The sequence below is a fragment of the Piliocolobus tephrosceles genome, chromosome 11 (genome assembly GCF_002776525.5).
Source record: "Piliocolobus tephrosceles isolate RC106 chromosome 11, ASM277652v3, whole genome shotgun sequence".
Classification (NCBI taxonomy): Eukaryota; Metazoa; Chordata; class Mammalia; order Primates; family Cercopithecidae; genus Piliocolobus; species Piliocolobus tephrosceles.
Window position 1 is genome coordinate 101,205,625 of NC_045444.1, and position 13,826 is coordinate 101,219,450.

At 37.7% G+C, this 13,826-nt stretch overlaps 1 protein-coding gene across 2 annotated transcripts in view; it reads right to left on the reverse strand.

Moving 5' to 3' along the window:
• Positions 1 to 13,826, reverse strand: part of BARD1 (BRCA1 associated RING domain 1) — an 82,705-nt gene that overhangs the window by 37,350 nt on the left and 31,529 nt on the right. For both annotated transcript variants that reach the window (XM_023220403.2, XM_023220412.2), the window contains 2 exons: positions 12,420 to 13,351; positions 1,176 to 1,256 (listed from right to left, as the gene is read on the reverse strand). In XM_023220403.2, coding sequence (XP_023076171.1) covers positions 1,176 to 1,256; positions 12,420 to 13,351 — 1,013 coding nt within the window. The remainder of the gene's footprint in view (positions 1 to 1,175; positions 1,257 to 12,419; positions 13,352 to 13,826) is intronic.

Below are 13,826 nucleotides of genomic sequence, written 5' to 3' on the forward strand. Positions count from 1 at the left end.
CATGAAGGAGGGTTTTAAGACAAGCTATTTGCTGAAACTACAGATTGCTGTATGGCTGCTGTTATTGATAAGAGAAGTAACATGAGTAGGAATACAGAAAGAGCTTGCTGAATGACAGAAGTGGCAACAATGGAGTGTTCACAGATGCCTTAGATCTAAATCTTTCCTTATGTCTAATGAACTACAAACAATGCTGTATTCTAACAAATCTCTGGCATTCTATACTTTTTAAGTACATCTATTTCAATTCATAATAAGTGATAACACACTCAACATCTGTAGGTCTATTTTTAGGAGAAAGGAATCCAAATTAGGCACTAAACCCTCTAAATCACTAACCAATCTTGACTATAACTTGCCTTAGTAGCTTTGAAGAAAAAAATAAAATTAACCTTTCTTTGAAAAGGTTAGCCAGCCAGTAGAGTCCAGTCAGCAAAGTGACTGATCCAGACTAAACCCTCCTAGCTTTTTTGCACCTAGCCTATTGAGTCTCCTAATTTCTTGGCTGAATCTCTAGTTTATAGGATGAAGGCATCTACTTCATTTGCTGACACTTCTGTGGCTGCATTCAAAGCTCATGTTTATTGCCCTAATGTAATTGGCCTACATAGCAATTGTTTCCAAGTATTTGTGTCATTCTGTTTCCAGATTGTGCCTCACATTTTTATTTTTAGTAATAATAAGCAAAGACTTTTAAAAATTGTTTAGTGTAAGCAAAGATTTCTACTGCCTTATGTAACTACAATTGGATAGGGTATAAGTAAGGCTAAGACAGACCCTCAGTAAGAATCACTTCCTTGTGATCACTTTCCTGTACTCAGTTCCTCTGACCTCTTTTTGTTCCAAGAAATTTGGTTCCAGTAACATGCAGGGCTACAGAATGGAGCCTGATGTCAGCTGTAGCTGTTACCTCCAGACATTAGCTAAATTCTGCAATATAGTACAAGTGGATTACTAAATTTAAAGGTAGTATGTCAAAAGGTAACCAATTTCTTGCCTGTCACAAATGAAAAGCTAGAAGGAAAATAATCATGTCCTCATATTTGATGAAAACATAAATTCTTCACACTAAAAAGAGGGTATGTGGCAGAGGATGATATATAGACAACTACGTAACTATAAACTATAGTAACTGTAAAACACAAAAAGAATGAGAATAAAAACCAGACAACTACCAATGGTGTCCACCCAGCATGGTCTTTAACATTTGGATCACTTCCATTTTGTAAAAGGTATTCAACAGAAGGTATGTCACCCTAGAAAAATGAACAAAACGGAAATTAAAAAGCATTAAGGAAAGAAAGGAAAATATTGAGATTTTTTAAAATGCTGTCTTCTTCAATATAAAGTAAAACTTAAATCGTTTTCTCTTAAGGCTACTATTCATGAGTTAATAAATTATTAGGCTGGGTGTGGTGGCTCACGCCTGTAATCCCAGCACTTTGAGAGGCCAAGGTGGGTGGATCACCTGAGGTCAGGAGGTTGAGACCAGCCTGGTCAACATGGTGAAACCCTGTCTCTACTAAAAATAGAAAACTAGTCAGGAGTGGTGGTGTCAGCCTGTAATCCCAGCTACTTGGGAGGCTGAGGCAGGAGAATTACTTGAGCCTGGGAGGCAGAGGTTGCAGTGAGCCAAGATCATGTCACTGCACTCCAGCCTGGGCCACAGAGCAAGATTTCGTCTCAAAAAAAATGAAACAAAAGAGAAATTATCAATGTATAAATTATTCTGAGATATCAAGAAATACAGCCATGCTTGAATACAGACTACAAAACCTATTAGAAAGCCATATTCAAAATTCATTTCAAGGTACCAAATAAAGGACACTGGCCAAAGATCATCTGCTCATAATGAAGTTGTAAAAGCCACAATTTCATTTGTTTTAAGAAAAATATAATTTTTTGTATTTGAAATAGGAAAAAAAAAACAATTTTTAAGCATATATGTAAATGGCTTCTGAGTATTGTTTAAAACAAACAAAACTGTTTAGCTCAGAAGACCACTCAGTGAAACCAAAGTTAAAAAACTGCCATTTTATTGGCAGTTACTCCATCCTAATACATTAATCTAGTTTATAGTCACCTTATTTGTTCAACAACATTTTCTAGGAAGCAACAACTGCTGTTTAAAATGGCGAAAAAGAGATCAGTACAAACCTATTCAAATCAGCCCACGGAATCAACATTAAATTTTTTTCCCCTGCTCCCCGCCCAGTTCAAGACTAAAATTACCACCCGTTATCAACTAACTCAACTATAGGAAATAGAGCTTCTGTGATGTAGCCTTACAAGTCTTTTTTTTTTTTTTGAGACGGAGTCTCGCTCTGTCTCCCAGGCTAGAGTGCAGTGGCGCGATCTCAGCTCACTCCAAGCTCCGCCTCCCGGGTTTACGCCATTCTCCAGCCTCAGCCTCCCGAGTAGATGGGACTACAGGCGCCGGCCACCTCGCGCGGCTACTTTTTTGTATTTTTTAGTAGAGACGGGGTTTCACTGGGTTAGCCAGGATGGTCTCGATCTCCTGACCTCGTGATCCGCCCGTCTCGGCCTCCCAAAGTGCTGGGATTACAGGCGTGACCCACCACGCCCGGCCAGCCTTACAAGTCTTTTCTAACAAACGGTTTTCAATTTCTCACTCTATTTCTCTATTCCAGTACTCTGGAGAGCTACGCAACAATGTTGGAACAGTAGCAACAGTAGTAGCACACTGATGCAGTAGAGAGGAGGCAGATGAGGAAAAGAAAGAAATATAGTAACTTTACTTTAGAATTCACAACCTCTTTTTAAATGAGATGAACAAGATCTGGGGAATAAGTGAATTAAAATGAGGCACAAGGCAAGGAAAATACTCTAAAGGCAGACAATATTAATTCAGCTTTCACATTAAGACAGTGTCAATTATTAAATAGCATTAAAATTGAAGACCCCCTTCCAGTTTTGAACCCTCTGGGTCTTGCGTGTCATGATCCAACTAAATCTTACTATAACTGAGTGGACTTTTAAGGTCACTTTAAAGCTGTCTTTTGAAATAAGGAGAGAAAAAAAAAAAAAAAAAAAAAAAAAGCTTCCCTCTGCTGCCAGCCTCCAGCACAGGTAGACTGTGGCAAAGGAATTAAAGTCAGGGGAACTGGTCTCAGGTAGTCTGCCCTCCCACTCTTCTTTTTAATTTATTTTCCTAGAAATGAGAGATAATAATCCTCAAGCTATCTAATACCAGGGTCTCTTAAATTTGTCCCTTCATGTAATGTGTAAAGATCTGACATCTATCGTTTATATTTAATTATATATTACATTTTAAGTATGTGTTAACTCTTAAAGTCTTTTTAAAAATCTCCAGCTGTAATATAAAAGATACTGCCCCTTTGTAAAACAATGTCAGGCTTTAGGAAGAAGGAGACATTTATGCAGTGGGATGAAGGTAAAAATTTTCCTGAAATTACACTATTATCACCAGTCACTGCAAATGTAACTAAATCAGTTCTTTTAGGATAACAGGGCAGGGTGCAGTACCTAAGTCCATGAATATAAAGCAAAAACAACCAGCAGAGCATACTCTCAAAAAAGACTGAATAAAAAGCTACAGACAGAAGTTACATGTATAATATTGTGTTCAATGAGTTTTGTGCTTCTTTAGTGAATAAATCTCTCCCTACCCACCCCCTCTCCCAGTACTCTTTCCTGAAATGAATTTTTTTCCTCTGTTGGTTTGATAATGTAGAAATCACTAATTCTCCTAAATACAATATTTGATTTTTTTTTTTTTTGCTTTTTAAAAAATTTTGCTGGCCGGATGCAGTGGCTCACACCTGTAATCCCAGCACTTTGGGAGGCTGAGGTGGGCAAATCACAAAGTCAGGAGTTTGACATAAGCCTAGCCAACATGGTGAAATCCCATCTCTACTAAAAACACAAAAAGTAGCCAGGCGTGGTGGCGCACGCCTTTAATCCTAGCTACTCAGGAGGCCGAGACAGAAGAATTGCTTGAACCCAGGAGGCAGAGGTTGCAGTGAGCTGAGATCACGCCACCGCACTGCAGCCTGGGCAACAGGGTGAGACTCCATCTCAGAAAAAAAAAAAAAAAGCTTTTTATTTCTAATTGTCTCTGTTTCTGTGCTCTGGGCTGCTGCTCAAATCTTCCGTTTTCTAAAAAAGTAAATCCGCGTGCAACACATATTTTATATTCCTAAATTAACAAAATGACCTTAAATGCTCAATGGGCCTAAAAGGATTATAGGTTTCAAATTAATTACCCTAGTTTCAAGAAAGAAAGGAAAAAAAAAAAGGCAACATTTTCCCAGATTTCTTAACAGTGCAAATTCCATTTCTAGAGCAAGTTATCACTTATTTAGCAACTGGAATGCAATGGCACGATCATAGCTCACTGTAACTTCAAGCTCCCAGGCCCAAGCAATTCTTCTGCCCCAGCCTCCTGAGGCAGGACTACAGGCATACATCACCAGGCCTGGCTAATTTTTTTAACATTTTTTTGTAGAGATGGGGGTCTCACTATGTTGCCCAAACTAATGGACTCAAGCAATCTCCTGCCTTAGCTTCCAAAATGATTGGGATTACAGGTGTGAGCCCCTGCAACTTTTGCTTTATATTCATATCAGTTACAAATGAATGCAGGAATATCTGCCAAGATACAAATTTTTTTTTTTCCAAAACAATCCTGTAATAAGTGAGCAGATAAACTGCCAGAACCACACACATTCCCTATCTTCAACATGAAAGTACTCACACAAGAAAACTTTCTCAAAAATTTCCCCATTCTAATTCTACATGGTAATGCAAAAAAAAAAAACAAAAAAAAAACACACACACACATTAACTTAAAGAAGCTTAAAAAATAATACAAACACAATTGTGAAATGGAAGAGTCTCATGGGAATAGTCAAACAGAAACAGAGTGACAATTTAAAGAATAAAGGTAGACTCTCTTTTAAGGTTGCCAGACAGTTGCTATTTTTCTTTCATGTCACCTCTTCATATTATCAAAGTGTCTTCTTCTGTTAACATTCTCCCCACCCCTGAACTGTATAGCTGATTGGCAAAAGGCTTGCTTTTTATAACCAATCTGCTTTCTCCTCTCTAGTACTTGAAAGTCTGTCATATTTTCATCTTTCTACTTCATGTAAATGTAATGTCATGCACATAAATAAAATTATGATAATTAGATAGAGTCTACAGTACCTGGATAAGCTTGAACTGATACGAAGTAGCCAGAAAATAAATTAAGTTTTGATTCTGGCTTCTTTAAATTACTTTCAAATACTCACTTTTGAGCTTCTCACAACTTGAAAGAGTAATTGAACTTTTCTTAAACCATAGCAAAAATAATTTATCTAAGGAAAGTATTTGCCAAGGCTTATTAAAAATTTTCAATGAATTTGGTATTTTCAAGTAATATATTGAAGGCTGAAAATAAGAGTGTGTGTATCCCACTGAATCTTTTATTGCTAATCTTTCAATCAAAGGAAAGATCCTTCACACATTTGTACATACTGCAGATCCACACATATTCCAGCAATATAAACTTTCCAAAAACATACACACACAAACAAAACTTTTCCTTATTATAAAGCTTAGCTCTTCTAAAATACCATTAATAATAAACATATTCATAAAAACAATACAGAACATTACAATTAAGTATAAGACAAATGACTTGCCTAGCATGATTAAGCTTTTCCATGTAAATGAACTGACCAGAAACCAAAAACTTCCCTTCTTGGCAATTAGATGCCATTAAAACAAACAAACAAAAATTAACGATCTGGAATGAAGCTCTAAAATATGTTAAATATTTCTCTGGCTTCTTAGAATTTACTGAATAAAATACAGGCATACCTCGGAGATACTGTCGGTTCAGTTCCAGATCACTGCGATAAAGCAAATACTGCAATAAAGCAGGTCACACGAATCTTCTGGTTTCCCAGCGCGTATAAAAGTTATATGTACACTATACTGTAATCTACTTAGCATGCAATAGCATTATGTTTTTTTAAAAATGAACAGATCTTAATTGAAAATAACTTTATTGCTAAAAAATGGTGACAATCTTTTTGCTGGATGGTCTTGCCTTGATGCTGTGGCTGCTGACTGAGCAAGCAGGTAGTTGCTGAAGGTTTGGGTGGTTATGACAGTTTCTTAAAGCAAGACAACAATAAAGTATGCCACATCAACTGGCTTCACTGCAAGCTCTGCCTCCTGGGTTCACGCCATTCTCCTGCCTCAGCCTCCCGAGTAGCTGGGACTACAGGCACCCGCCACCACACCCAGCTCATTTTTTTTGTATTTTTAGTAGAGATGGGGTTTCACCGTGTTAGTCAGGATGGTTCAATCTCCTGACCTTGTGATCCGCCCACCTTGGCCTCCCAAAGTGCTGGGATTACAGGCGTGAACCACCCCGCCCAGCCACAACATGTATTTTTTTAAGTAGTAAGACTTGAAAGTAAAAGTTACTCCTTGATCCATGGGCCACAGAATTGATGTTTTGTTGGGAGGCTTGAAAACAGCATTAATCTCCTTATACATCCTCATGAGAACAGTTGGGTAACTAGGTGGCACTGTCAATTAGTAATATTTTGAGTATCTTTCCTGAGCAGTAGGTCTCAACAGCGAGCTTAAAAAATTTAGTAAACCATGCTGTCAAGATGTGCTCTCATCCAGGCTTTGTTGTTCCAAATGTTAAATGAGCATTGGCTTTCACTTCAAGTCACTGACTTCATTAGCTCCTAACAAGAAAGCCTGTCCTTTGAAGCTTTGAAGCCAGGCACTGACTTCTCCTTTCTAGCTATGAAAAACCCAGATGGCATATTCTTCCAACAGAAGGCTGTTTCAACTTCACTGAAATCTGTTGTTTAGTGCGCCACTCTCATAATTATCTTGGCTAGATCTTCTGGATAACCTGCTGCAGTTTCTCCATCAGCACCTGTTGTTTCAACATGCATTGTTGTGTTATGGAGACAGCTTTTTATCCTCAACTTCATGAACCAACCTCTGCTAGCTTCCAACTTTTCTTCTGCAGCTTCCTTACCTCTCTCAGCCTTCACAGAATTGAAGAGATTTACGATCTTCCTCTGGAGTAGGGTTTGGCTTAAAGAAATGTGGTTGGTTTGATCATCTATCCAGACCATTCCAACTCTCCTCATATGGGCAATAAGGCAGTTATGCTTTCTTCTCATTTGTGTATTCAACAGGGTAGCACTTTTAATTTCCTTAAAGAACTTTTTCTTTGCATTCACAAATTGGCTGTTTGGCAGGAGACCTAGCTTTTGGCCTATCTCAACTTTCAACATGCCTTCCTCACTCATCATTTCTAGCTTCTTATATAAAGTAAGAGATGAGCGACTCTTCCTTCTACTTGAAAACTTAAAGGCCATTGTAGTGTTGCTAGCTGACCTAAATTCAATATTCTTGTGTCCCAGGAAACAGGGATTCAAAGGGAGAGAGATGGAAGAATTATCAGTAAGTGGAACAGTCAGAAAAGACAACGTTTATCAATTAAGTTTGCCATGTTACATGGGCAGGGTTTGTGGTGCCCTAAAGCAGTTATAATAGTAACACTGAAGATTACTGATCACAAATCACCATAACAGATACAACAGTAGTGAAAAGATCTGAAATATTGTGACAATTACCAAAATGTGACACAGAGACACACTGAGCATATGCTGTTGGAAAAATAGCACTGACAGACTTGCTCAATGCAGGATTGTCAAAAAACACAAAAACAAAACTCTCTGCGAAGCACAAAAAAAGTGAAGTGCAATTAAATGAGGTGTGCCTGTAATTTAACAGATAATTCTGATAACCTAGTCAATGGCACAATAAGTTACTGGTAATACAGAAGCAGACTTATACATATGTGGTAGGCAACAGAGGAGGAAAATAGATACTGACTCCAAGAGGTATTTTAGAAATTAAACTCTTGAGAAAATATCACATATGCCAAGGCTCCTTTTGTTTCCTTTGCTACCTTCTCATGAAGCTGCTATGAAGGATACATAATTTCACACACAATATAACATGACTGTGTTCAAGCATAATAAACTACAAAGTTAAACTCTTAATGAGTCTCCTCACAAGGGATCTTCTCTCTATCCAGGGGATCTTCACCACCTTTGTTATGTTCTAAGCATACCATGCCTTGTAAGTTGCATTCAAAACATTATCTATTATGTCTACATCACTAATACATCATGTCATGCCAGCTTCAAGCCATTCTTCTATTCCACAGTAAGCCATTGCTGTGGCATAAATTATGAGTAATCACTGCCATTTTAAGAATTTGTGCTAGAGAACTTGGTAGGGGAGTGAGGGGTAAGAAAAGAGGAAGGTTAGTATGGTACAAATTCTCAAGCAAAACTGACATAATAGAAAATAAAAAATTTTCTCTATATCCTTGGTATTTTGTTTTCTATTGGGTTGGTGCAAAAGTAATTGTGGTAATAAATCAGAAGAATAAATAATGAGTATCTTAGTTTCTACTTAGGTACAATACTTTCTCATAAAATCTCCCATTCATAACAGTGTTCTCAATAGCAGTTTAACACAGGTGATGCAGACATTCAAACAGGAACATGAGTTATGAAGATATTCAAATAGGAAGAGGGGTATAAAAAAGACTTATTGATAGGACAGTAGAGAAATGACAATTTTGACTTCGGTCAGATTACTCTGGCTGTTACATAGAGAACTGACTGCAGGAAATACAAAGGGAAATTAGGAAGCTACTTCAGTGGTGTGGTCAAAAAATTATGACCCCCCCAAAATGTTCACAAATAATCCCCAGGACCTGTGACTATATTACCTTACGTGGTGAAAGGGACACTGCAATATAATTAAGTGGACACACCTTGAGATGGAGAGATTATTCTGCATTTCTCAGGTAGCTCAATTTAATCACATGAATTCTTAAAAGCAGAGGATCTTTCCTGGCTATGTCAGAAAGATGAGATGTGAGAAGGACTCAATCTGCTGCTGCTGGATTTGAAGATGAAGAAGAGGACCACGAACTAAAGGAATGTGACAGTCTCTAGAACCTGGAAACAACTCTCAGCCGAAAACCAGCAAGAAATCTGGATCTCAGTCTTACCACAAGAACGATGAAGTCCCTGCCAGCCATCCAAATAAAAATAAAATGGATCTTTCCCAGAACCTCCTGAAAACAGCTGACAACATGATTTTAGTGTGATGAGACCCATACCAGACTTCAGGTGTACAGAATTGTAAGAAAATTAATTTGCATTGCTTTGAATCACTAACTTTGTGGTAGTTTGTTTTGGCAGCAATAGAAAACTAACGCAAGTGGTCAGGGCAAGAAAAGAGAAGTAGCTGCTAGTAGGGTGGTAGCTATGGAAAGGTTATGGCCAACAATGATGCCCAGAGGTAGTTTGGGGCCAGGTATTATAGAATATTTATTAATAATGTTTCCAAGTTCAGAAATCAATCAGTAAAGCCCTACCTGTAGTGGGGGAAGGTAACTGGTACAGTAGAACAAACTCCTGCTGGGTTCTGTGCCCTCAGTGCATACACTAAGCATGCTCAGTGCAACCATGTGCTCAAACTGTAGAAACTGCAAGTTTACCAACATGCTTAAGAAACAATACAATGCAAGTATAAATAACTTTAGTGCCATTTCAAATCCTTTTCTGAAGTAGGTGGGCACAAAATACAATCACCACCAAAAAAGACACGTACCTTTTGACAGCACAAAACCTGGTCCTTCCGCTTATTTGCTTTGGCTGCCTTTAAGGTCACCAAAACTAAATTCACTCTAGTTGTAGTAACCCCTTCCTCTTTACCAACTCCTTGTTCCATTTTATAGTAGTTTTAACTTTAGAGCCACTTCAAATCCTTTTCTGAAGTAGGTGGGTACAAAGTATAAATAAGATGGCAGAACTGCAATATGTGTACACATAGATTATTCTTGGCTGCAAATGAGAAAATTAGGATAGGAATGAAATGAAAACTGCTTCTAAAAAGATTGGCTAGGTGTGGTGGCTCCTGCCTGTAATCCCAGGACTTTGGGAGGCTGAGGCGGACGGATCAACTGAGGTGAGGAGTTCAAGACCAGTCTGGCCAACATGGTGAAACTCTGTCTCTACCAAAAATACAAAAAGTAGCCTGGCATGATGGCAGGTAACTGTAATCCCAGCAACTCAGGAGGATGAAGCAGAAGAATGCTTGAACCCAGGAGGCAGAGGTTGCAGTGAGCTGAGATTGTGCCACTGTACTCTAGCCTGGGTGACAGAGCGAGACTCTGTCTCTGTCACAAAAAAAAAAATATATATATATATATATGCAAACCTACTGATTTTAAGGATATATCTATTAAAATAAAGCTAAGGTGAGAGGCATACATTCAACTCACAAAAAAATTTTAAAAGGACACTATTAATTGGTGATTTTAAAAACAGTAAAAATTAACTTTTAAAAAATGTACCATCACATAATCTGATAACTGGTGACAATAATGACATTTAATAATTAAGTCCAAGGAAATAAAAATGGATTATTCTAATTCTGGCAAAACTCTAAGTAAACTGACAAAACTCGTATGAAGCAATCTATGGCTACTTTTACCCTAAGACAGCAGAGCTGAACAGTTATAGAGACTTCATGGCCTGCAAAGCTGAAAACGTTTACTCTAACTGCCCTTTTAAGAACGAATTTACAAAACTCTGGCCTAGACCCTAGGGATCCTCATTAATAAATTATTCTTATGGTTAGAAGAAAAAGTCTCCACCAATATAAGCAAATGCTTGCCTGATAGTCCAAAAATCTCCCAGAAAGCAAAATATATAACTTACTATGTATTAGTCAGAAAAATGAACAAAAATAATAATTACACTAGTTACTTATGTCTATAACTTTATGTTTACAATAGCTTATATATACATATATATACATATATATAACAAAGATGACAAAAAAGTCTGATTTTGTAAGTCAGGCTTTGCAGAAATAAAACTAAAACACAACCAGAGCCAAGTCCAAAAATTCAAGATGTCCAAAGGATATGAGGTCATGTTGTAAGGTCGCTGCCTCACTGGTATCAGAAATAGAGTACAGTCATCCTTCAGTATCTGTGGGAGACTGGTTCCAGAATCCCAGCAGATAACAAAATCCATAGATCCCTCATACAAAATGATGTATTTGCAAATAACCTACACAGATCCTCCAGTATACTTTAAATCATCTCTAAATTACTTATAATACGTAATACAACATAAATGCTATATAGATAGTTGTTATACAATATTTTTAAATTTGCATCACTTTTTATTGTGTATTGTTATTGGCTTTTCTCCCAAATATTTTTGATCCGCAGTTGGTTGAACCCATAAACACAACGCACAGATACACAGAGCTGACTGTATTCCTCATTAATCTGGAAGAAAAGCAAGGAAAACAAACCAGCAGCAGTTGGGATAAGCTCTGTTTGTGCTATTCCCTTTCTCCACACAGAAATACAGGAATCTTTGGACCACGCTCAATGTCCACTCCATGTTCTTCCCAAATGTTTTATGTTGCCCTGGTGCCTCATGTTTGTGGGCCTCCAAGTGGTTCCTCCCAGGTGCCCCAAAGTTCTCTACCCATCCAGAAGACCAAAGGGTTTTCTGGGTGAACTGACTACGTACAGTCGCTAAGAGAGCATAAAAGCTATCCTAATTTAGTACTAATGTCTACCATATCATACTTTCCTAACACTTACATGAAATCACAGAGCAAAGCCTATAAAGCTATGGTGCCTACTGCTCTGTTTCACATGTAGTGTTTGTGCCAATTTCAAAGATTAACCACTGCCAAGTGTTTAGAAAACAGGCCAGGTTCCAGAAAATGCTGCCACATCCCAGGTGCTGAGAATAATTAAAGAGAATTAACGTCATTAAACAGGTCAGTAAAAGGAATCGCTGATTGTGGGGCAAAAAGCAGCTCCTTTGTGGTGAACCAGAGGAGCCATTTCTGATAGTCAAATGTCCTGGTCATTGGAGAAATGTACAGACCACATCTTTCAACCTTCCAAATTCTGGTGGGCTCTTTTACTAGGTAAACGTTGTTGCCTGTAATAACTTAGCAATTGTCTACATTCATAAAGCATGAGGACAGGTAAACAAAATGATAAAAACTGAAGGTAAAATAGACAAAAGCAAAAGCACTTGGCAAAATAAAAGCTGAAATATTCAAATATTGGTTTTCTCCTACAAGATCCTGCTGCCCAGACTCAGGGGCCACTGCTCCAACTGAAGTAGAGATGCTGTCCCTGTGAATTTGGCTTCTCTGGTTCAGAGGAAGTATCATGTCTGTGAAAGGTTAATTATCCTAGTAATCCTATCCCATTTTTCACCAACTCCAAAGAAATTGCTTTATAGTTGGCCTCATTCTGAGATGGTATTTCAGAGTAAGCATCCTACCTTAATAGAAGCAATGTGGAGCAAAGTCTCTCCTCTATGATTTCTTTTCACAGCCATATTGGGCAACAGCTTCATTGCTGAGGGGCTAGACATCACTCGTCTGTAACTTGAACTATTTAATGCAGAAGGTGGTGTACCCGGAGAAAGACTACTGAATTCATCTGACAAGTTACTGTTTTTCCTCCGTGATGTGCCACCAACTTTACGTTTGCATGAAGGCAATGGTGTATTTTCTGAGGGCATCGTTTGCTTAACAAAATCTCCACTGGTGCTCAGAATGCTGGTTCTACATCTCTTAGAAATGGGACTGCAAAGTCTATTGTGATGGCCACGTTTTCCATTATTTTCTAATGGCAAAGATTTCTTAGATGCAAGATAATTTTTGCAGACCTTCTCAGGAGTCACTACTTCATTCCTGCTCTTAGTGTCCGGAGACTCTATTTGCTCAGCCAATGGTAGAGAGACTTCAGTTAAACTTCCAAAACATTCAGATTCTGTCAAGGAGCCACTTGCTAGTAAGTCTATTTCACCATTCATCTGAGGACTGGAGATAACAGATGGTTGGCTACAGAAAGATACCAGCTTTTGCTTTGATTCCTCTTTGGAATCAAATTCACCATCTTCTTTTTCTGCCTCTAAATTCCACTTTTGGTTGATTTCAGCTAAAGTTTTCTTTTTTTGCTTTTTTCTGGATCTTGCAGAAGCCTTTTTAGCCCTCTCAGAAACATCTGCTGGAGGACTTGTGGAAACAAATTCATAGGAGTCTTGCTGAGCATTTGCATCTTTTTTTATTTCAGGCTGGGTTTGCACTGAAACTTTACTCACAACATATCTGACTTTCTTACTTCGAGGGCTAAACCACATTTTAATTGAATTCTTCTTGTTTTCTGCATCATTAAACAAACTTCTCCTAGGGTCATCTTCTTTCAAATCTGACAGAAAAAAAAGAAAAAGAAATCTGTTACATGAACTTTATTGCTTCCACAAGGAGCTCCAAAAGAATTCTGTTTATAGTTCCCCTAAAGTGTATCATCTTTTAATTATGTACTTCTTTCTCAGCTCCTAGAGTATGAACTCTTTGACAGCAGATATTCACTCATTCAATAAATACTTACTGAATCCAACTTTGTGCCATATCTTAGAGACTGAAGATACAGCAGAGAACAAAACATAAAACTTATATTCCAAATATAGTACCAAAAAAAACCCATAAAATACAAATGTAACAGAATGTGTAAGTTCTGTTTGCTAGGAATTACAAAATACTTACTAAAGAATTCTACGCAAACGGAGAGATATACCATGTTCATGAACTATAACAATATTGTTAAGATGCCAATTGTTCCAAACAGATTTCCAGATATAACAAATCCCAATGTAAATTCCAGTAGGCTTGTTTGTAAAACT